General features: G+C 46.0%; 2 protein-coding genes across 3 annotated transcripts in view; one reads left to right on the top strand and one right to left on the bottom strand.

Moving 5' to 3' along the window:
• Positions 1-8,446, bottom strand: part of fars2 (phenylalanyl-tRNA synthetase 2, mitochondrial) — an 82,130-nt gene extending 73,684 nt beyond the window's left edge. The window contains exons 1-2 of the mRNA XM_069177627.1: positions 8,352-8,446; positions 5,979-6,153 (exon numbers count right to left, since the gene is read on the bottom strand). The gene's annotated coding sequence lies outside the window, so the exon portion shown is untranslated. The remainder of the gene's footprint in view (positions 1-5,978; positions 6,154-8,351) is intronic.
• A 154-nt stretch (positions 8,447-8,600) lies between these two features.
• The window catches only part of lyrm4 (LYR motif containing 4), an 18,157-nt gene continuing 1,757 nt past the window's right edge, over positions 8,601-25,000 (top strand). Inside the window, exons 1-3 of one of the 2 annotated variants that reach the window (XM_069177625.1) lie at positions 8,601-8,737; positions 15,436-15,556; positions 17,526-17,646. In XM_069177625.1, the coding sequence (XP_069033726.1) occupies positions 8,649-8,737; positions 15,436-15,556; positions 17,526-17,630 (315 nt within the window). In that variant the 5' untranslated portion in view covers positions 8,601-8,648 and the 3' untranslated portion in view covers positions 17,631-17,646. The remainder of the gene's footprint in view (positions 8,738-15,435; positions 15,557-17,525; positions 17,647-25,000) is intronic. The other variant, XM_069177626.1, reaches the window with a different exon arrangement.

Raw genomic sequence — 25,000 nt, 5'->3', positions numbered from 1 at the left:
CAGCGGAAAAACTATTGATTCGGTTCAGAAAAATGATTGTCGATCATCTCATATTTGCGGCGTTTGAACGCACCGACGTGTTTAATGGAGCTCCGGATCGCCGGCTCTGTTCTGACTCTGAATCTCGTCGTCACCGTGAATCAGTGAAATAAATAAAGTTGGAGAGATTGAAGTTTCATTCTCTTCTTCCTGCCGAGGTTGTTTCATAAAATGCTGTATACACGCAGCCATAAAGCAGGACAGCTGCAGGATGTGTGTGTGTGTGTGTGTGTGTGTGTGTGTGTGTGTGTGTGTGTGTGTGTGTGAGATAAGTTGGCCGGCAGGCCAGCCGAGCTGCAGCAGGATTTATAGGAGCTGTAGTCGAACTGATCGGCCGATACGGTGGCGTTTATTTAAAACAGCGTGTCCTGGAACGACCTCACATCCATCACCCCTCCTTCCTCCTCCTTCTCCTTCTCCTTCTCCTCCTTACCCCCCTCCTCCCTCCCCCTGTCACTTTAAAAAAAAAAGCCATAAACTCCACATCCTCCCCTCTAAATCTGCACCATGGCTCCTCATTCCTCCACTAATACACTCCTTCCTCCTCTTCGTCCTCCTCCTCCTCCTCCTCTTCACACCTTAATAAAGCCGAGGATGTGGATGTGATGCTCTGAGAGGCAGGCGGCTTTTTGACAAGCAGCATTAGATAAAACCTGCAGAAATAAAAAAGAAGGAGGGTTTCACAGAGATGAAGAGGAGGAGGAGGAGGAGGAGGAAAGGAAAGGAAAGGAAAGGAAAGGAAAGGAAAGGAAAGGAAAGGAAAGGAAAGGAAAGGAAAGGAAAGGAAAGGAAAGAATAAACAAGGAAAGCAAATAAAAGGAGGAGAAAAGGAGGAAGGAAGACAAGAGAACATCACACAAGAGGAGGAGGAGGAGTGTTTGACATGATGAAGAAGGGGGGGTTTATGGTCGGAGGAGAAAAGTGCCGAGGCTGCAGGTTTCTGCCACCCGGCAGCTCCGCTCATACATCCAATTTGTTTCTCTCCACTGTGTCACTCACACACACACACACACACACACACACACACACACACACACACACACACACACACACACACACACACACACACACACACACACACGTCAGAGTCCAGTTAAACGAGGGACAGGAAAACACAGAACTTCTGTTCACAAAATTGTTTGCAGAAAAAACTTGGGAACTTTGCAAAATTTTAAGCTGCCGCAAATCTTCCAGAGATTGTGAGAATTATTTCGTGGAGCAACTAAATTATAGCGAAAGAACTTGAGGATCTTTGAAACCGAAACAAAGCCACCGTGTTGGTAGAACCGACGTTATCGATCCGTCCGATTCCTTCTCATCGTGACACCGGTTTTCTTCATCATCTCATGATTGTTTTACAGAAGCTCGGTCCGCTCGGCGCCGTCAGGAAACTCCGTCATCACGAGTCCAGAGAGCGAAGCCTCGTCCTGCAGCGGGGAGCTTCTTTATGAATACGAGGAGGCCGGCCGGCGCATCGATCGCCCTGGGCCGTCGTCCTGAGGGACAGCCCGGCCCGATCTGAATCAATCATCCTCTGCAGCGCCGGCTCACAGCTCAGTTTTTCTCCCGCGGATCTGTCAAATTCAGCACACAGAGGCCAAATATGCGGAGCTGGCAAAATGTAAAGTTAACTTCTGTGGGTTTTGTGCTGTTGTCATGCAGGTTGTAAAGGCTTCATTTTTCAACGTCCTCGAGGAGGCCGACGATCTTTAATCCGTTTAAGACGAAGACTGAATGGTTTGACTTCTAGTTCATCTCAAATAATTTGGTCAACGCCATAAAAACGATCACAGAATGGAACGCAGCCTCCGTCTGTTTATAAAAGAGTTCGTAACTTGAAAAATGGTTCTGATCCAGAAGTGTCTTCAGCTGCAATACCAGCGAGTGCCACTAGAGGTCGGCTCCAAAAAGCCTCCGGCTCCATAGACTCCCATTCAACTTCTCTCATCAAATCCAAAGTGAATAAAATGTGTCCATCAGTTATCTCGGTGTTGTTAGCTAAAGTCACTCCTTCTTATTAGTTTTCTGGAGGTCCGTCTGAAAATAATCCCTCATTCATTAGAAAAGAAGATTCAAGAAGACCTGTTTTTGGGGGCGTGTCTGTTTGATTGACAGGCCTGTGGTGCAGTCAGGTTACAGCTATCGGTGGGCGGGACGTAGTATCGTCAGGTTTCCAATCAGATCGATCAGATCCACCGCTGGCTCCTCCCCCAGCTCGTCCAAATATGGTCACTTCCTGCTCCAAACCGCTCCGAACTATCAAAGATGGTGACGGACAGAATCTGAACTGGAGGATTCATAATGTTCACAAACCAACGATGACATCACTGGTGGTTGATGACATCACTGATGGTTGATGACATCACTGATGGTTGGTGGTTGGTTGATGTTGCAGGATGAGACTCTGGTAAAGTATACGTTTCATTTCTTCTTTTTCTGAAGCTTCAGCTTCATGTGACAAAAATAAAACGTCTCCAGCTCGACATGTTTTGGAAGAAACCGCTGAAGACTTCTGGCGAGAGAGAGAGTCTACCTGTTCACCTGTGTGTGTGTGTGTGTGTGTGTGTGTGTGTGTGTGTGTGTGTGTGTGTGTGTGTGTGTGAGAGGAAGTGTGTAGGAGTGTGAATCCTGGCTGCGACACAGTAAACATATGCTCAGGAGACATTGGTAAGAGTGCAAATTGGAAATATGCAGCGCACACAAACACACACACAGTTTTTTCTGGTTAATTCTGCAGCTTTGCAAATCATATTGTGGGTGTTTTGGGGATTTGACGGCAGACGTCTCGTTTCTTAATGTTTATCCGTCGCTCGCTCGGCGTCCTGCGAGTGTGATGCAGTCAGGGAATCCGCGGCTGATAATTACACACCGCTGACACATCACAACATCTGCTGCGGCCCAAAATAGACAAAGTGTTTGCACGTATAAAAAGAAAAAGAAGCAAAACGAGAGGTGAAATCGGGAACTCTCTAAATCAGCGCTGATTTGGAGAGTTCACGAGAGTTCACGATTTCACCTCAGTCAGCGAAGCAGCTCTGAACAGAACCGGGTCGCGGAGGGACGTTGGGTTGGTTTGTGTTTCATTTACTCAGATTTCTCCGGTTCTTCTATTCATGATAGAAATAGTTAAAGTTAAAGTTAAAGTGTTCCTGCCTGAAAACAACTCGGATAAAACCGCAGTCGCAGGTTTCCTTCTTCATCATGAAGCACCCAATAAAATCATGAGCTTGTTTTATATCCATCCGTCAAAACAGAGAAAACTATTCGGTGGATAAAGCGTGACTCTCGGTGAGCTCTCCGTGGCTCCGGGGTTATTAGAATTAAAGCCCGGCCTGGTTCCTGGAGAGCAGGCTTACGGAGTTATCCGCTAAAACTCTTCATAACGAGAGAAGGCTCGTCTCAGGCAGTACGTTTTCTTCACCGCTGTCGTTGTAGAAAAGAGATGAAAGAGGCAACGGAGGAAGGTGAAGCCGCTCGCAGGTGTGATTCCAGTTGAAAAGTAATTGGCAGCAGAGCGAGGATGAAGGCCGAGCGGCCGACCCGGAGGTCCGCTCTGACTGACGGCTCGCTCATATATCCTCTACATGCATGTATGATCGGCTCGTCACATCCACGTCCGTCGCTCTTCATCTCTTCTCACCGGGAGAAACATATATTAGATTTTTAAAGCTAGACGTTCCTGTTCTGAGATCTAAACTCTGGATTTCTCTGTCTGTGGCGACCACAGCGCCCCCTATTGGTCCTCAGCTGTGTTGCTGAACAATGAAGTTCAAAGTTTTACTAAAAGTCGCCCAAAATTGGGCTCAAAAGAAGGCAAAAAAAAGTCCAGAACCAGGTCCAGAACCAAATCTTTTCTTTTATTATTAGCTGTAAATGTTTATATTGTTATTAAAACATTTTGGCTTTTGTATATATATATATATGTATACACATATATACATATATACACACATATATATATATATATATATATATATATATATATATATATATATATATATGTTCATATTACCATAATGGTGAAACAGACTTGGTCAGACTGCAGCTATGAGCCCGTGAATGTGAACAAAGCAGCAGTGACACCACAGAGCACGTCTCCGGCTGCTTTGTATTTCCCTGTGATCTGGTGTCAGGTCCTCGGAGGGACGCCGCGCTCCACTGCCTCCTTATTAGCGGCTGAATGTTTTATTTTCACAGTTTTTTAGCGACCGGCGGCGGCTCGGATAAAGACTCGCCCTCGGGGCCCGCCGAGGCCTCGCAGGTCATAAAACATGGATTTAAAAGGAGGGAGGAGAGAGTTGGAGGTGTCTGCTGCAGAGTGGCGACAAAAAAGGATGACCTGTCTCGTACGGTCTTATTTCTATGGAAACGTGAGGAGGACAAATATTCTTATTAAGTCATAAGGAAGATTTCAGGTTCAGGTCTGAATTTGTTTTCACATTAGACGAATGTGTCGGCACGAAAAATGTACCGAAGAGGAGGAACGACAAAGCTGAAAGGGCGTGTGTGTGTGTGTGTGTGTGTGTGTGTGTGTGTGTGTGTGTGTGTGTGTGTGTGTGTGTGTGTGTCCTCCATCTGTTCTAGAAAGCCCTTCCTGAACCTGCTGAGTCCACCAGACCTCTCACACACACACACACAGACACACACACACACACACACACGTTGGTACAGCTATCTTTGTGGGGACCTTTGTTGATACGATGCATTCTCGTGACCGTAACTTTAACCATCATGACTCGGCGCCTGACCCCCGAACTTTAACCCCAACTGAGCAACTTCACCAGGAAGGCGGCCGGTCGCACGGACCCCACTGGAACCGCCACTGGAAACAGCCATCAGCCAGTTAACCACCAATTGGCTGGCGCTCTGAAAGATGCAGCTCCGACACCGAAAGTTTAATCCCGGCGCAGGTTTACCGTTTTATTATTCAAATTAAGCAGCGATGAATCCAGTCAGGCGGTAAAACATACGCTCCGCTGCGCCGGCGTCCTTGTTTTGCGACTTTGTTTCTGATTGGTAGCTGTGATTACAGACCAACCTCCACTCTGATTGGTGGAGGTGGCAGCAGTCTGTCCTGCATTATGTGTGCATGTGATATATCCGAAACTTTGGAACAGCCTCCTGCTCCGGATAGGGTTCAATCTTTAAGTGGCGTTTGATGCTTTTAATTTCATTTTTATTTCTCTTTAATATGTTTTTCATTGCCTAGCCTGTTTTAATTCTGTTCTGAAGTTACGCAGCACTTTGGTCGACATACGTTTAAAAATCCTGCATAATTAAAGCTGACTTGAGATCCTGATGTTTCCCTGGTGGTACTTAGCAGTATTGCAGGTTAAGGTACTTCAGTATTGGCTTCTCTTTTCAGACCCGGAAGCTACGAACACTTTGATATCACAGTCTACGCTGAGGACTGACTCGCTGTTGGAGCCTCAAGTGGCCAGTTGAGGAAATGCAGTTTTTAGCTTCATGTTTTTTTAGACACATTCCAAGCCCCGCCTACCTGCACAGAAAACACTAAATAATAATAATATATATAAATATAATATAAATAATGTACTCGTAAATTATTTCAGCGATAAACACTCATTATTTATCAAATATGACGTTCAACTTGTCTAAACATACTTTGAATTGTTCACTTTGTTTTTCCAGAACTCGAGGCTTTTTCAATGGGAGTCTATTGGAGCCAGCCCCTAGTGCCCTTGAGTGGTATTACACTTAATTCAACCCCCAAAAGAACATCAAACCAGCGGGCAGTCAACCGTTTCTGACACATTTTGTGTTGTTAATTCCATCGTTTCCGCCACAAACGTCACTTCTCACCCTCACAGATTTACTTCCTGCAGAACTTTGTGACTGTAAACACGAGGAATCATCACTTTCGCGTATTTCATTTTTGTGCCATTAGAAAATGAAGATTTAAAACAGAACACACAAACCTGTCCGGAGGAGGAGGAGGAGGAGGACTGGAGCTGAGACGACGGGTGGATGGTCGGAGGGTCGGAGGGTCGGGTGAACAGCGGAGGGTTCGGGTCACGGGGCTGATGCCTCCTCGACGGATTCTTCCACCGGCGTGAACAGGAGGAAGCGGTCGATGAGGTGGAACGTCGAGGCCTTGATCCGCCAGGCAGAAAGGAGACAGACAGCGAAAACTCAATCAGCGGCTCACAGCGGTGATTCAAAGAGAGAAAAACAACCCGCCAACACATCAGACAAACTCAGACGGACACGCCGTCGACTTTCTCTCCACGGCTCGTCTTCACTTCGTCCGAGTTTTTCACAGTTCGACGAGGACTTTTCCAACTCGGAGACGACCGGAAGACTCAGTCAAGCCTGCGCTGAAGCTACTTTTCTGAAGGTGTTCATTGGTGATTATCTCACAGGTGCAGAAGAAAAAACAGACACTCTGCCTTTACTTGACGTCAGTTCTCAGCACAAATAGGTCTCAGAAAACCTTCTGCAGCCTCGGTGGGACTCGTCGACCCGACACGGGGTTACCAGTTCATCCCGTATAGATGCTCGAGAGACACAAACAAGCAACCTTATGTGTTGTACACTTGAAAAAGGTCATGTGATGAAGTACAAAAGGAGTGAAGTTCATGGAGGGAGGAGGTCGGGGTGGATGGATGGAACAAACCATTTGGTTTGTGTGTTCTGGACCAGAACCACGTCAGGTTTCGGTTCCTAAACATAAAATCACCTCGTGCGTCTTAAAGGAAATGTTTTTTTTATAAAACGTCAGTATTTGACACCCTGGGAACGAGAACACGTCGGAGTTACAGACACCCTTTGCACGATTGTTGGCCCCGCCCCCCTAATTAGTTTCACCTGTCCCTCGGTGTCCTTCCCTCCCTGCTGTAATCTAGTCTGTGCAGGAGGAGGCTCTGTGACGTCGTCTTGTAAGTGACGGTCCTCACAAAGATAGAAGTACGAAGAAGCAGTGTGTGTGTGTACAGTATGCTCTTTAGCTGTGGATGTGTGAAAGGTCAGAGACACATCCTGTTTGTTGATGTCCCGCTGTCTTTTAGTGTAAAGGTCAATGGCACCACTGAGTGTGTGTGTGTGTGTGTGTGTGTGTGTGTGTGTGTGTTCAGGTTCATGCTCATGTGAACCAACACACTCCTCTGTGTTTAGTTATGTGTGTTTGTTCGTAAAAACCCAGTTGATGATGACATTGTTGGTCACGTCGGTCCTGTGTGTGTGTGTGTGTGTGTGTGTGTGTGTGTGTCTCCACAGGAGATCAATAAAGGAGGATTTCCTTCAGTCCCAGCTGACTGGACTAATCAGTTTTTTTGTGTGGCTGCTCACATTAGCTTCTCCATCTCAACCCCGCCCCCTCTGATGACATCACTCTACGACAAAACATTTTTATAGAACATTTTTATAAAACTTGAAGACTGACAGATTCCTGAATCAGTATTTGATTACTTGGTTACACTCAGAGCCTCTTTAGTGTCGGCGCGTCTACAAAGTAAAAGTTGTTACTTTATTCAAACTGAAGCTGAAAGTCAATGGTTTCCCGCTGACGATGATTAAATCCTCACGGGTAATACACCCGTCCTTCCACTAGAGGGAGGCTCGTCTTGGAAACGCCTGGTGCCATTCGACGGAAGTAATGAGGCAAAGTAGATGAAGTAGGACGTCCCAGTCGTACACATACTACATGTTATACGTTTTAAAGGTAGCTGCAGTACGGACTAAAAGTAAAAAGAAACATAAGTAAATAAATAAAAGTTGGTTTAATGGTTGTTTTCCTGAAGCACGTTACCGCTGACACGCCTCCCTCTAGAGGACGGGCGTGTGTATTACACGCCTCCCCCTAGAGGACGGGCGTGTGTATTACACGCCTCCCTCTAGAGGACGGGCGTGTGTATTACACGCTCTGCCGTGATGACCAGTAACTTTAACTGCGTTGTGCAGCAGGTGAAAAGAACCTCAAATCAAATCCAGCTCCGCGTGCAGCAAGTTTTTAAATTTGCACTTTCAAAATATTGTTGTTTTTCTTCCTTGTAAAACACTTTAATTAAACTTTGAGGCTCATTAAAGGAAAACTTATTATTATTATTCGGAGCGAACTGAACAAACCCACCAACGTGACGTCACTGCTGCAGGTCCGTCCGAGCAGCTAACACGCTGAACCACAACAATGACTTTTCTGAGGGGAAATAAAAGCGCAGTGAACCGACACGTCGCCGGTCTGCACCGTGAAGCGAAGCACGACACCGTCTCCCTGTCACTCACTCATAAAACCGCAGCCTTGTTGTTTGAACGTGACATTTTTAGGGAGGTTAAAACGAGCCAGCTGAACTCACCTTCTGTCAGTCCCGGGTTGCTCACAACTCGGCGGAGGCGCGCCTGTGTTCCCTCTAGACGTTAAATCTTCTTTCAAAACAACTTTAATATTTTATGGTAACTTTTTATTACGACGGTTATGTTTTACACGTGGATGTTAATTTGTAATAATAAATACATAAAGAGGAAAAGAGGTCAAAAGCGGCCAGAAACTCGTATTTCCGCTCAGGCGCTCTTTGGTCACGCTCCTAGAAGGGGTCCTTGACGATTAAATTGTCGCGGAAAAAGGGGGCGGGAGCAAGGCGCTGTTAGCAAACATGATGGCGGCGTCCACGCGAACCCAGGTGATGTCGCTGTACAGGACGATGCTGAGAGAGAGCAACAAGTTCCCCTCGTACAACTACAGGTGAGCGGCGGTGTCCGCCCGGCGCCGGCGGTCCTTCTGGCCGGTTTAAACCGGCTGTCAGCGGCGGGAAAGATGCTAAAAAGCTAGCAGCTAACCGGCTGTGTTTACATGAACCTCCGAACAGAACCAGAACCCTGAAACAGCACGCGCGTCTCTTTATATTCTGAAATAACATCCTGCTGGTTTAATGGTGTTTGGAGTCGTTTTATATCCAAGTTCTGTCGCATTGTGTACATTTGAAAACATAACGGTAAAAAAGTAACGCAGCTGTTCACGGTGGGCGGGGCCAGACGTTTAACCCCGCCCACAACGAGACGCGCCTCCTAAAAGGGAGGAGCTCTAGACGTGTTTTGTGTATTTTCATGTTTCTTTGTATCATTTAGTTTTAATCTGTGGGGTTCGTTGTGTTGTTGTTGTTTTGAATCTTTGTTGTGATATCGAGTTGATTTTAAGATCATTTCTTTTCTCAGGTTGTTTTTTTCATCTGTTTGTTGTTGTTTTTGTATCTAATTTTTGGTTGTTTGTTTATCTTGTCGTATTTCATCTCTTTGAGGTCGTTTCTTTTTGTCGCTATCTCTTGGTTCTTCTGTTGAACTGTCCAGGCTGTCTTTGTCGTCCTGGACCTGACAGGCTGGTTCTGGTGAATCAGAGTTGGTCCTGGACCTGACAGGCTGGTTCTGGTGAATCAGAGTTGGTCCTGGACCTGACAGGTCCTGAGAAGAACCTGAGGACACTAAGCCCCGCCCACCAATACCAGGATCCTTACTGTCAAGCAAACAGACACGCCCCAAACATAGCTGTGTATCTGATAAAAGATGGCATTAGTCTCAGAAGGACCACCATCTAGATATAGTTTATTGACTTTGTACTTCAGGAGAAAAGTTGCTGACTTTTGAAGAGGAGTCTATTTGAGACAGTATTGTTTTGAGCCAGCCCCTAGTGGCCCTCAGTGGCATTACACATTTAAGGACTCATTTTTCAGACCTGGAAGCTTTACGTCCACTTTTATATACAGTCTGTGGTTTCTTTCCTGTCATAAAATTCCTGGAAAAGTTTTGAACTTTAAAAAAAAAAAAAAACTTTTCCAGGGACTTGAAATGGTTTTGAATTGTTTTTAATATTTGTAAAAATCCTAAAACGTGCCCAGTGATTAGTGAAATGTGTTTTGTTTGTTTTTTATCACTAATTTTGAAATCCCAATGGCCTCTGACCTTTGCGGGGCCTGCAGACGCTGTGAGCTCTGATTGTCCGATTGTCGTTCTTCCTGTTTTAAACTGCCCAAATAAAGCCGTGGAAATGGTTTGAAATATGATGGAAAGGTTAAGGCGGAGAGATGTGTGTGTGTGTGTGTGTGTGTGTGTGTGTGTGTGTGTGTGTGTGATCTGAAGCTGTGTGCCGGACCCGGAGGTCGGAGGGTTTAATCCTGCGTCTGCTGCTCTGAACAGTCCGTGGCCTAGTTTGTACCTGACCACTGACCTGATTTGTCTGCAGGCCTCCTGCTGCTCAGATCCCATCAGGGCTCGGTGTGTTCTGCCTAACTGACTGTGACACGCTCTGTATTTATTTATGCTGGAAATCAATTGCGCCTGCTGCTGAATCTGTGAGGGTATCTCCACCCTCAGATTAGATTAGCACCGAATTCAAGCTGCTGAAGCTGCAGTCGTCTCAAAACTCGCTTCGATCCGACTCCTGTTTCAATCATGGAACTGCATTTATTATCACCGCGGGGCCGTTATGTTTGTGGGTTTGTCTTTGCATGCGGGGCAGTGTGTGTGTGTGTGTGTGTGTGTGTGTGTGTGTGTGTGTGAGAGAGAGAGTGTGTGTGTGTGTGTGTGTGTGTGTGTGTGTGTGTGTGTGTGTGTGTGAGAGAGAGTGTGTGTGAGTGTGTGTGTGTGAGAGAGAGAGTGTGTGTGTGTGTGTGTGTGTGAGAGAGAGTGTGTGTGTGTGTGTGTGTATGTATGTGTGTGTGTGAGAGAGAGAGTGTGTGTGTGTGTGTGTGTGAGAGAGAGAGTGTGTGTGTGTGTGTGTGTGTGTGAGAGAGTGTGTGTGTGTGTGTGTGTGTATGTATGTGTGTGTGTGAGAGAGAGAGAGTGTGTGTGTGTGTGTGTGTGTGTGTGTGTGTATCCGGGGTGAGTTTGGGACAGAGCGTCTTCAACTGTCACAGCACACGGCGCCGTAGCACGCGGACATCAGAGGGCCGCCGCTGTGTTGAATTATTGAACAGCCAGATGAGGAGCGGCCTCCTCCTCCTCTTCCTCCTCCTCCTCCTCCTCCTGCTGCCGGTCCAAACACAAATATCCAGGCTGCCTACAGGAGGCGAGCAGGCAGCTGGTCCGGCCCCCCCGCCTCATCTCGGACCTCGTGTGAGGGCGGCCGGTCCCTCCAGAGAACTTCTGCAAATGTAAATTGGGTTTCTTCATTATCATGTGAACGTGCAGACTTGACAAATCCTCAGTGACTACATGTACCAGCATGCATTGCACCCCAAAGGCCAAAACTGTTGCCAAAGGAATTGAAACAATTTAAACTCATTAGGAAAATAAAAGCCGACTTTTCTTTCTGCAGATTACAGCTGCTGTAGTTTGACCTGAATGAGCCGCTCTGTGTCGTTGTTTTCAGCAAAAGTTTGAAGATGTAAATTTGTAATTAATAAGCTAAAATAAGTCCAATGAATCAACCTAATTGACTGATAGATTTTCTGTTCTCTAGTGGTTTTAGTTGGAGTTTCAGTCCTGCGGCAAATTATCTGACTGAAGGTCATCATCGCTGCGATCAGGGACATCAGAAACTCTGCTGCAGGAAATGCTGAGTCATGACCGACCTCCTTTCTCCAAAGTAAAAATAATCACATTTCACTGAATAACGATCTTTTATGAAGCAGCGCTACGATTGTGAGACGCTTGCCCGTTTTAAATCACTGCATGGGCTCAGAAACGCTTCTTCTTTTCACAAAATAGAGACAGTGTGTTACTTTCATCGCCCAGGAAAGTATCGGCACTAATTTCCCTTTTTCCAAGACAAACAGGGGAGGTTAAAAGTGGTGCGCTGCGGTCTGTGGTGAAACAGAGTACCGGTGTACTTGCGGGGTTGTTGTGTGCTGACCTGAATATGCCAGACGTTGCTGCAGGCTGTGTTTTGTTGTTCCTCTCCGACTACAATAACAGCTGATGCAGACGCTCGCAGCACTGCCAGGGAGGAGAGGTGGGAGACTTTAGCTGAATTTGGAGAGCTTTGTCAGAAATGGAGAAGAAAACACGACAAACAGCAGTCAGATGAAACATTCATGACTCTCCGCAGGAAAATTCTATCGCTGCTGCAGCTCAGGAAACACAGATTTCATCCAAATCCAGCAGGTTTGGAGTTCACAAACATACAAAAGTTATTCCATCAGCACAAACATGATAGAGGCAAAGAAGAGAGGAGAGTGTTGGACAAGTCTTCTTTCAGAAATCAACATAAACAGATGCAGAAAAAGGAGCTTTGGGGAGGATTTATCGGAGAACGGGAACATAGATGGATAAAACAAGGTGAGCAGAGGCCCTGAAGGATGAAACAAATATTACAGAGCTGTGAAACAGCAGTCGGAGCGCTGCAGAATATGTTAATGACCAAAGGAATTAGCTGGAGACGTGCCGCTTCCCACAGGCACGCACATTAAAACTCAATTAAAATGTACTGCAGAGCTCCTTCACACCACCAGGGACCGCTGTTTTTTTATTTCTGTTTGATCAATTTTAATTAATGCAAAAATGATCATTTCTACACATTTCTTTGAAATACTTTGAAACACATCCTTGATTATTTTAAAACCGCTTTTATAGCAGCAGATTTATTTACTTGTTTATTTTTTTTTATTTGTTAAGCTTGCGTGTCTTTTAGTATTCGGTGAATTTCATGTTTACAAATTGTTATTAAATAATAGTGTATGTGCCGATCGTCTTTTCTTTAAAAAAAATTAAAAATAAATTCTTTTTTTTTTTTTAACCTGGTAGTAATGTGTTACTACCACCAGAAGGGGGCGGTAATGCACCTAGAAGCTGTTTGCCGTTAAACAAAAGAAGATAGTAACTAAGTGTCCGGTAAAACTAAACAGCTGAAAAATTAAGTCACAAACTGCAGTTCCTTGAGTGGCCACTAGAGGTCAGTCCCCACGACCCCCGTTAAAAAAATATAAAAAAACTTTTTTGGTCTTTGTAGCTAATTTGCCCCGTTCATGACAACTCTGACTTTTTATAGAACTCAACATTTCAACTGTATTAAAGTTCTGCAGGATTAAGGGGCGGGGCTACTCTGAGTGACAGGTGGGGAGCTACTTCATCCACGCAACACCTGTTTGACCGGTTGTGGATCAGCCGGGAGCTTCAAAACCGCTCTGCAGGAAACATGCAAAGTATTTCGACATCTTTTCTGTCCTTCCTTACTTTTTGTCTCCTCATTTCTGTCCTCCTCCCTCCTTCACCCCTCCTCCTCCCTTCTCCATCCATCCATCCATCCATCTACTAAAGTTCCTCGCCGCTCTCCTCATCACGTCCTTGTATTTAACCACAGCATGTAAATCTGATCCATCACACTTTTATTGGTTCTGTCTTAAAATCCTAAATGAGCCGGAGACACGGAGACAGACAGGGAAGATGAATGGGTTTGCTGGGCGGCGCTGTAACTTCCCAAGGTCGGCGCTGTAGTTTACCCCCCCCCCCCCCCCCCCCCCCCCATCAGAGGAGCTGCCAGCTGGAAACAGGAAAGAGGGCTGAAAATTAAACCAATAATCATTTTCACTTCAGCAAGCTGCTGCCAGGAAACTCCGAGTTTGTAATTTGTCTGTTTTGGGTTTCACTTCCTCATCTGGAGTGTTTTTTTCTCTGGGCTCTCGGCGTCCTGCAGAAACCAAACTCTGAGCCAAACTTCAGGCTTTCGTCTCCTCGTAAACATTTTATCGGGAGAGTTTTGGTTTCATCTCATTAGAAAAGTTGGCGTCTCGTCCGTCATGAGACGTTCAGGTTCTGCTGAGAGGTGTTGGTTCAGGTCGGGTGTTGTAGTTGGTGAACAGGGTGAGAAACGGACTCTCCAGGAGTCTTTACAACCGATTGTTCTTCTTCACATTCAGGATCACGATGCAGACTCTGAGTTTATCGGTGGTTTTGTTGTAATTCTCCCGTCGAAGTCGTCAGAGGGATTAAAAACATGACGAGATGTTTCAGAGTGAAAGACAAAGATGTGAAATCAGTGGGAGGACAGCGATGTGATTGGATGTGTCGTACAGGTCTTGAACAGAGTGGACTTCGGTGTCTCACGCCTCTCCGTCTCGGTGAACATGATTTATTGATGGCGGCGTGCTCCGGCCCGTCTGCAGCTGTCTTGCTCTCTTTTGCTCCGGTTGTCTGGAGAAACTGCAGGAAATCAAATCAGCGGCGGTCAGAGGATCGAAGCGAGGACTCCCTCCGAGCAGCGCTGCAGATCTGCTCCTCTGACCAACGCTAAGGACCTCAGATTTAATGTCAGTTTATTTCTTGTAGAAAACGTGTGTTGGTGAGGAAACGAAACATCCAACCCCGGTCGGGTGAATGAGGTCGTGTTCGGAGACCTTGGACGTGGGAAAGCTCCTCCAGAGGAGCTGGGTTCAGAAAACATCACTGGGTTGGAAAGCAAACGTATTTAAAGTTGCTGCAAACCTGAGGGCTGAGTGGAGGGAAACCTAAGCAGAGAGGAGGGAGGAATCTGGAATAACCTGTCAATCAAACAGACATGCCTTTTTAAAGTTTATTTTCTTAGATGGGATTATTTTCAGAATGACTAATAAGAATGAGGTAATTTAGCGAATGATAATTTGTGTACAAAAATGAATTGACTTTGTATGTCAGGAGAGAACTTGATGCTTTTTCAATGGGAGTCTATGGAGCCAGCCCCTAGTGGCCCTCGGTGGTGTTGCACTGTAAAACACAGTTACACATTGACCTCATTTTTCAGACCATTTTTATTTCCTCTGGTCGCAGTAAGAAGCTCTCGTGTTTGAGAGTCGGCGTGTTTCCACCTGCAGCGTTTTTCATGTTTTCCTGAAACACTCAGTTCAGTTTGTTTTGATCTCAACCGCACTAATTTGTCCTCTTTTGTTTGTTTGTTTTCTGCCTTTTTTTATTTATTTTTTTACCTCCGATGTTTTCATAAACCCCTCAGAGGGTTTCTGTATCTCCACCACGTTTCCTGTTTTTTATTAACTACTTCTTTTTGCTGCTCAGTATCGGTATTTTTCTTTTTTATTGTAAACAGCAATGCACAGTTAATCGTATTTACAATCTCGATTCATGCCTAAATACGATGCAACCAGCAAGAAGGAGAACAAAAGTCCTCGTTGAGGGTTTCAGAGGCTGAACTGGACTGTTTTTCTGTTCAGTATCGGTCGCGCACAGCTACGAGGAAAACCACCGGACACTGAAGATTTGTTTACCGTTTGATCAGTGACGATAAAGCTGATAAAACCATCTGATGCCTGTCAGAGTTCATAATGCAGCTGGTGTCATAAAGTGGAGACAGCCGTGATCAGCCAGTTATCAGCCGAATGAAAACACAAAACATTTATACAGAAGAAAGAAATCATGATTCCCATTTTACCCAGAATCCTGCAGGCCTAGTTGTAAACGGACTGCCTCACACTAAAGTGTGTGTGTGCGCGCGTGTGCGTGCACGTGTGTGTTTTGTTGCAGGACCTATGCACTGCGGCGTGTGCGTGATGCCTTCAGGGCCAACGGGAAAGTGGAGGATCCGAAAACTGTTGAGAGGCTGATGGAGGAGGGACAGCAGACTCTGGCGCTGATACAGAGACAGGTGTGACACACACACACACACACACTACACACACACACACTACACACTACACACACACACACTACACACTACACACACACACACTACACACACACACACACACACATACACACACATACTACACACACACACACACACTTTCTCACACACACACACTCTCACACACACACACTTACTTATTCTTGCTTACACAGCTGAACAAAAGTGTGTGAATATGTTATGAGAGTAGGATTTACACACACACACACACAACGTGGGCAGTGGTGTGTAGGTGGACTTAGTGACACACATAAACCCACACTGATGAATTGATCAGCTGTCAGTCGAGTCTTTTCATGATCAAAGTGACATTTTTTAAAGAGAAAGAATCGATGATGATTTCAGAAAAAGAAGAAAACAAACATTAAAAAAAATCAAACCGAAGATTCAAAGCTGTTGTCAAACCTCCACACAACAGGAGACAGCGAACACATCACTCCCGCTGTGTGTCGTCCTCTCTGCATCCCGCCCACACTGACTCTCGGATTAAATGCATCAGAGGAGGAAGATGCACCTCGTTACAACCTCGTTACAACCTCGTTGCAATACTAGCGGCTGCTCCTGGAGAAATCCATACGCTGCTGCTGGATGAGTGTTTCAGGCCTCCTCCCCAGAGTCCTGATCCATACAGTGTTGTTATGTAAGAGCTGGGAGATGGTGGTGGTGTGTGTGTGTGTGTGTGTGTGTGTGTGTGTGTGTGTGTGTGTGTGTGTGTGTGTGTGTGTGTGTGTAGGGGGGGGCTGCAATGTTTACTTTTTGTTGCATGAGCACGTAAAATTCTGGGGTTCTGTTCTGGTAACCGACATTTAAAGACTAAAATGAGTTTGTGTGTCGGCATTTGTTTCGTACGAACCCGACGCTGGTTATTCTGGTTAAAGTGATTGACAGCTGCGGCTGTGTTGTTGAGGGTGAGAAACTCGCCTGTTTTCAGCACGGAAATCAGTGCATTGGCTCAGGAACACTCGGCTGTGAGCGGACTTGAAGTTTTTCTGGAACGCAAAAATTGGACCCAAAATCTGCTGTTTCTCTGCTCCAGTTTCAGGTTTCCACGGTGACATCACTGATGTTCACGTAGCAGCAGTCACGTTAGCGTGTGATCAGGAGATACGACTCTTCTTCTGCAGTTGGTTCTTTGAGTTTAACTCGCATGTTAAAACCATCTTTTCAAAGGTCAACCTGCTCTTTTGCACCCAAACAGTCCAGATCTGTGTGTAGTTCTCTCTCTTTGTGTGTGTGTGTGTGTGTGTGTGTGTGTGTGTGTGTGTGTGTCTCTCTGCATCACTGGCTGTGTGCATACGCTTAAAAAAAAAAGTTGCGTTTATTCTTAATTGTGTCTGAGGGTTCCTGCATAACAGTGTGTGTTCAGTTCAGTGCACATTTCTGTGTGTGTGAGTGTGTTTGTGCGTTAGTTAGTGAGTAAAGATGATGGATTACAGCTGCAGAGCCGCCTCTGTTTGTAGAGCAGAAACTCAACCACCATGTTGGGTTTAATGAGAGCGAGCGAGAGTGCAGAGAACAGAGTTTAAGACTGAGAGCTGCGAGGGGAAATAACAGAGAGAGGAGAAAGTAGAGCTGTGAATGGAAAGAGGAGGAGGAGGAGAAGGAGCTACTTCGGAGCGGTTTGGAGCAGGAAGTGGCCATATTTGGACGAGCTGGGGGAGGAGCCAGAGGTGGATCTGACCGATCTGATTGGAAACCTGACATACTATGTCCCGCCCACCGATAGCTGTAACCTGACTGCACCACAGGCCTGTCAGTCAAACAGACACGCCCCCAAAAACAGGTCTTCTTGAATTTTCTTTTCTGAAATTCAACACGTGTTAGATTACAAATGTTAGTACTACACAAGTCAGAGTACTCAGAGTACTATATGTGAGTGTACTGCTGCAGTTAAACTCAGTGTGTGTCTTTCTCAAACACACATTTACAGATCCAGTGTGTCAGCGGTGGCCTCAGAAGAGACGTCTCTCACCGATTACTGCTGCTTAATGTCAGCGTGGTGTCACGCGGCCTTCAGCCGCCCGGATTGAGATGAACGGCCACATCGTGTGGTGAGTTACACCCGGCAGGTCGGGGGGCGCCACCGCCCATCACAGCTCTCGGGGTCACACAGAACCTCAATCAATCGGACCTCTGAGTCCAGTGACCACACGGAGGACTCCGTTCTTTGATTCTCTTTACAGAGGAGGAACCTGCTCAGAGTATTTTTTAGGGAAATTGTCATTACAAGTAGCCGAATTATCTGTTCTTCACTGGTGTTTCTGATGTGGCCTCGGATGAAGAGACAGCTCACCGCGTCACTGGGATACCGAGGAAAACGTAAAAACGTCCTGATTCTCAGGCAGCTTCTGCACCTTCAAGGAGCACCTTGACTTCTGAGCAGATTTATGGACATATTTTCACAATGGACATCAGAGATCATGAGATGTGCACAGTGTGACAGATCTCTGACTCTGAGGACGACTTTTGATTGTTTTTATCTGGAAATATCACAGCTGAGGGTTCAGAACCTGATGATCCGATGATCCGTTTCCTGCTGCAGAACATCAGCTGTGAAATCTGTTTTCTTGCGGCTCATTTTTGGGGAAACCGTAGATTTTTGGGAAAGCCTGAACCAGACAGGAGCTGAAGTGAAAAGTAGGGCAACACCCTGCATGAGAGCCTGCGTCACCTCCTCCTCCTCACCTCACTCTTCCCCTTCCCCTCTCATCCCTCTTTTTTTTTCTTCTCACTATAAAAAAAAAAACCATTTCCAACCTTCCTCCCTCCATCGCTCAGAAATCCCACACCGATATCGCTGCTTTTACACCCAACTGCCCCACGGGGGTCCGCAGGCTTTACACACACACACACACACACACACACACACACACACACACACACACACACACACACACACACACACACACACACACACACACACACACACACACACGCTGAGCATGACTGCGCTGCAGAGCTAACTCTATTAAAAAGAGGAGGGAGCTGTTCAGGTGGATAAAAGCAGACAGGTTTTACTCCTCCTCTTTCTCTGCCTCATAAACCATTATACAGAGATGGGAGAGAGGGAGGGAGACAGAGAGGGAGAGACGGAGAGAGGGAGGGAGGAAGAGAGGGAGGGAAAGAAAGAGGGAGGGAAGGAAGGAAGGGAAGGAGGGAAGGAAGGAGGGAGGGAAGGAAGGGAGAGAGGGATGGAGGGAGAGAAGGAGGGAGGGAGGGAGAGAGGGAAGGAAGGAAGGAGGGAGGGAGGGAGGTCTCAAAGACTCTTCAGCTCACAAAAGAAGACTTGTCAGTTATACCTGCGATGATTCATCACCGGCTCGTTTCATCACTGTTGTTATAAATGTTTACAGAAATGCAAAAACTGAATTACAGGATTTTTTTTTTATTTTTTTTTTACGTCTGTTCGTACAGTTTAAGGCAGTAAAATCATGAAGGTCGTAACGTCCAGTTTTTGTTTCTGAGAGCCGTTCATTTGACTTTATTGTCGTTTTGGAGGCTGCAGTTGTTGTTTGAGGGCAGAAAGTGGATTTAACGGCTGTAAACGAGTGTAATTTGTGGACCTGCACAGAAAAGAAAAACATCACTGAAGTCCAACAGGAGTTGGTTTCTACACAGCATGTGATGACTGAGAGCATGAAAGTGAAATCTGAAATATATCTTCAAACAGCAGAGAAAAAAGTGAGAAAACTGAATTCTGTAACATCAGATCTTTTTCCTTTCTCATCCCTTCGCTCTCTTTTGGTCCTCCCATCATCACCAGCCCCACAAAAAAACCAGAGTATTGATTTCTGACTTCTGAAACCCTCCAAAATTCAAACCCTGTGAAGCCGGGTGATGCAGAGCTGCCCGGAGCGTCTTTAAAAACAGCTCTCATGAAATTACATATCCAGTGTTTGGGAGTCCAACAGCACAACGAACCCGAGCGCTGTCGGTGTGTTGGAGGATGAAATCACCTGTGGTTTGTAAGTGTTGATGAATTCATAGAGCTCCGTTTCTGGAAGTGACAAATAGCGTTAGTGTTTTTTTATATTATTGGCGTCCGACGACACGTCTCCTGCTGTTGGCAGACCGGCGGATCCTCCCAGGTGCTCCTACTTGTTGAATGCTGACAACATTAATCATATTGTCTCACTCAATAAATTGCAGCAGCTCAGCGTTTTACAGGAGTCAAAACTAAATGTATTAATCTAACCGAGAAAGCAGACAAACGGGGTTTAATTTGTTGGATTCTCGGAGACATATTTCATACCTGAAAGATTGTACAGAGTTTTTCCTTCTTCTTCTTCTTCTTGTTTCTTTCTTTTGTTTGTTTGTTTTCTTCTATTCTTGGAAATGTGGCACTGATGCAATGATGATACTCCATCCTCCTCCCCACACACACACACACACACACACACATACATACATATATATATATATATGATGAAATTCATTGACTGGAGAAGGCAATGTGGGAGAAGGGAGGAGGAGGAGGGAGGAGGAGGAGGAGGGAGGAGGAGACGACGACGGGAAATAAACAACGACCAGATAAAGAACTAAAGAAACATGTTGTACAGAAATATTTAAATCAGTTTGCAGTTTAAGTCGTCTTCACTGTCTTATTGATCAGAGTAACATCCTGAAGTCCCATACTTGCATGTTACCGTGGTTACCGAATGATTTCTGTGAACATGCATGGATCATGCATTGATCTAGAAGATTACAATTGCTTCCTGAACAGTTCAGAAACAGCAGGTGGATTTGTTCGTAGCTTAGCTTTTTCAATGAATGCGGTTGGTTCCCAAATAAACGGCACCAGAATCCCCTCGGTACCAGACCGAAATCTTCTTCTTATGAGGTTTGGACCCGTTTCCGTTTCTTTTAACCAAACTCCACCGAAGATTCTATTGTCCACACAAATAGTTTGTATACTTGTTTAGAGGATCAATGGGGCTCTGCTATGGCAAGAAGCCTCATCTCCAGCATGAACAATATCCAAACAACCAACCAATCCTACCAACCCAACCAAACAACCAACCAACCAAACAACCAACCAATCCTACCAACCCAACCAACCAACCAAACAACCAATCCTACCAACCCAACTAAACAACCAACCAACCAAACAACCAACCAACCCAACCAACCAATCCTACCAACCCAACCAAACAACCAACCAATCAATCCTACCAACCCAACCAAACAACCAACCAATCCTACCAACCCAACCAAACAACCAACCAATCCTACCAACCCAACCAAACAACCAACCAACCAAACAACCAATCCTACCAACCCAACTAAACAACCAACCAACCAAACAACCAACCAACCCAACCAACCAATCCTACCAACCCAACCAAACAACCAACCAATCAATCCTACCAACCCAACCAAACAACCAACCAATCCTACCAACCCAACCAAACAACCAACCAACCAAACAACCAACCAATCCTATCAACCCAACCAAACAACCAACCAATCCTACCAACCCAACCAAACAACCAACCAATCAATCCTACCAACCCAACCAAACAACCAACCAAACAACCAACCAATCAATCCTACCAACCCAACCAAAAAAACCAACCAATCCTATCAACCCAACCAACCAATCCTACCAACCCAACCAAACAACCAACCAACCAATCCTACCAACCCAACCAAATAACCAACCACAAGCAAACAACCACAACCAACCAACCCACCATCCAACCCAAACCTCCATCCAACCAGCGGCCTTCAGGTTAAACTAAGTTACAAATCATGTTAATGACGCTGAGGGCGGTAATCTGCTAACTGGAGGGCGGGAGTTTTTTTTCCGTTTACACCCGGTGTAAAGACTCTTGAGTCCTTCTCCACATCGTGTTGTGTTTCTCCACATCTGGATAACATCTGTTATTGTTCTCTATAATAAGTCGGGATGTTGTGCAGCCTCAGTGATGAAGTTGAGCTGGTACACGGCATCCTCCGTCCACCATTAGTCTGGACAGGACGCTCATTTCCTGCTGGAGGACTCTCTTCTCTCTCCTCTGTTTCCTCTACTTCTCTTCTCATCTTATTCCTTGGCCGCCGGTATCGATGTGTGAGAAGTGTTTTTCTGTGTTTGTGAGGCGTCTTCTTCTCTGCAGGGAAGAAATGAACGTGAGAAACCTGGAACGCATGAAGAGCTGATTTCTGATTGATCTGCAACCGATATTTCAGCTAAAGTTAGTTTTATTTAGTTATATTTAAGCTAGTTATTTATATTTAGTTATATTTAATTTTGGTTATATTTCAGCTAGTTATTTATATTTAGTTATATTTAATTATATTTAGTTATATTTCAGGTACTTCACCAGATTAGTTTGGATATGAAACACAATCTCAGAGAAGTGGTTCTGTTTGTACTATAACACTATAACTTTGTGCTTAATTATGCAACTATTAGAATAGGATAAGTTTCTTTCTTTCTCTATCCTTCCTTTTGTCTTTCCTTTCATTCTCCTTCCTTCATAAATGACACCACCTGATTCTTGTGTTACTCCAAAGGTTACAGCTGTATTGTTTAATGAGTCCGTCTTCCTGATGGAGCTGCTGCGGTGCTTTAAGGGTTAAACTCTGATTCCTGCAGGAACTCAGAGTTCGACAACATAACACAAGTTTGAAGTTTTAAATTGTTTCAGAATAGTCTGAGACATCGTTCACATGGACAGATGAGCAGACGTTTTTATCCTCCCTGCATTTAATGAACAGAGGATGGAGTAAAATGTTGAATTAAAGGGGGAGAAGGAGAAGAGGAGAGAACAATGGAGGCGTAACGACACCGGCAATTTATGACCATCCGTCCTCCTCCTTTTCTTTTCCTCCTCTTTCTGTCTTTCTGAAGTGACGGAGTGAAACGGGAGATCACAGCAGAGTCTGGTCGCTGGCGAGGGAACTCCACACACACACACACACACACACACACACGCACACACACACACATAGCTGGACGTTCCTGGGATGTGAGCACAGTTTGCCTTCATCTCTTCTTGCTCTCTAATTAGTGTGTGCTCAGACTGGAAAAAATTAAGGTTAAGAAACGGTAGCTTTTCAAAGAAACTCCTCATTAGTGTGTGTGTGTGTGTGTGTGTGTGAGAGAGAGAGAGAAGTTCTGGATCAACCTCTCTCTTTTAGAGCTGTGTGTGTGTGTGTCTGTCTCCCTGTGGGCGTGGCTTCAACTTCACAGCTTAATCACATTTAATTAGTCCTTTAACTGCACTGTGATTGGTCGATGCCAAGGTCTTGAAAGGCGACGGCTAATTGGTTTGCGAACGTGTTGGGTGGGCGGGGCTTTTTGAAATTTTTAATTTGTTTTTGCAGCCAATTAAAGGAGACGAGAGACGGGGCAATCGAACTCATTAATGCCTGGTGGGCGGGGCTCGGGTAAAGGGGATCTCCAAGGTCACACAGTAACAGTACGAGGGGTGTGTAAACGGAGACGTCCCATTGGTGCTTCTTCAAGATGTCTGGCGCTCACACACACAGCGGGGGGAGCAGAGGGAGGTTCTCGTTGCAATACTGTAGAACACCTGTGTGTGTGTGGGGGGGGGGGGGGCCTTCAAAGGTCTTCCAGCAGTGAAACCACTGCAGTATCAGGTTCTGGTGGAGCGTCTCCTCCTGTCAGAGTTGATCTGGTCTCAGTGATGAAAGACCAACTTTGTCTCCGAGAAATTAAAGTACGAGTTATTTACTTCAGTGAATACGAACTGTCGAAGGGAACTGGCGCAGGGTCACGGTCATTACTGTAAAAATACCACGTGATTAATGTGACAGTCGTCTCATCACACACACACACACACACACACACACACACACACACACACACACACACACACATGCAGGAAAGAACAGGGGGAAAAAGAAAGGATGGAGAGAGGAGGAATCTGACGGTGCCGGCTGGCGTCGAGACACAAACACTCAGCAGGCGAGCAGAGGACAAATTACCGGCGGCATGGAGGGACAAACGAGGGGGACAGACGAGGGGGGTTAAAGGGAAGAATCAGAATGGAGCGACGTGATTGGCTGGACGAGCATGAAACAAACCCTCAGGATGCGAGACGTCCTTCACGACAGCTCTCCGCCCTGCTGATGTGTCCTCGAGCAAGGCGGCGAGTCTTCTCGCCCGCAGCGATCAGCGACGTCGCAACGCAGATCAGACGAGGACGACTCTGAGCGGCGACGAGCCCGCGGACTCACGAGGGCCCATTTAAACCGGCGCCTGCCAGAACCGGTTTAAAGTTCCACCGTCCAGCTTCTCACATGTCAATCGAGACGAGTCCGAGTCCGACGAGTCAAAGAGCGTTACGACCGCGTCAGGATGAAGTTTAAATGGAGGTTGAAGTCAGTCGAGTAATCCTGGAATCAACCAAGGCAGAAAGGTTTGATGTGTTGAGGAGTTACAGCCGGTTGTAGAAACCCTCCTCTTCCTCCCTCCGGTTGTAGAAACCCTCCTCTTCCTCCCTCCGGTTGTAGAAACCCTCCTCTTCCTCCCTCCGGTTGTAATGTGAACATCACCAGCCTCCTGTTCGCTCAGCAGCTGTTTCATACTTCATTCTGTTGTCCAGAAGTCTTTCTAGTCGATTTTTGCTGATGAATTTTGAAAGTTAAGGATCCAAACGTGAGGAAGATTCCTGTGGAACTGAAAGGTTTGGTATGTTTTCAGTGCTTCCTGTTCTTCATGATATTCTGGTGTTTCCTGGAGGGTTTATTGAGGGATGTTTCACTCTGGTGTGGAGCTGGATGGAGTGAGGCAGCGTGATGTTAATCTCACACCTCCTGCCTGGTGGGAGTGAGACTGAAGGTCAGTCAGTCACGACTCAGCGGGGAGAGGAGAGTGTTTCCGTACGCTCCTCTTCCTCCTGTGTGAGTGATGTGATGATGTATGAAGGAGGCTAAGTTTAGCTTTCCATTATAACACTCATCACCGTGATGGTCTTTGCGTAGAAGCGCTCTCACGGGGCTCCGACGTCGTGTTACCGAAGCTTATTGGAGGTTTCAGTCCGACCTCAGATCCACTCTGATTTGAGCTCGGTGCAAAGACCATCTGTTGAACGCAGCGCAGCGACGCACACGGAGCAGGAAGTAAGCAACGACCTTCATCAGGAAGTACTCGGTGTCGTCTCTCGATCGACATCGGCACGTGAGTTCACGTTAACGTGACCACCGCTTAGTTTCACCTGTCCCTCGTTGTCCTTCCCTCCCTGCTGTATTTATTGTGTGCTCTTCTTCTTCCTCTAGCCAACTTTTGTGTCAATCAGGGTGAGGAAGACCGGGGAAGCAGGGTGAGGAAGACGGGGGGAGGAAGAGTGAGGAAGAGCAAGGAAGACTGGGGTGAGGAAGAGCGAGGAAGAGTGAGGAAGACTGGGGTGAGGAAGAGCGAGGAAGAGTGAGGAAGAC

The sequence above is a fragment of the Embiotoca jacksoni genome, unplaced genomic scaffold (genome assembly GCF_022577435.1).
Source record: "Embiotoca jacksoni isolate LCO1_2020_lvr unplaced genomic scaffold, fEmbJac1.0.p SCAF_75, whole genome shotgun sequence".
Classification (NCBI taxonomy): Eukaryota; Metazoa; Chordata; class Actinopteri; family Embiotocidae; genus Embiotoca; species Embiotoca jacksoni.
Note: the sequence above shows the minus strand (reverse complement) of the source record. Positions and strands in the feature narration are given on the sequence as shown.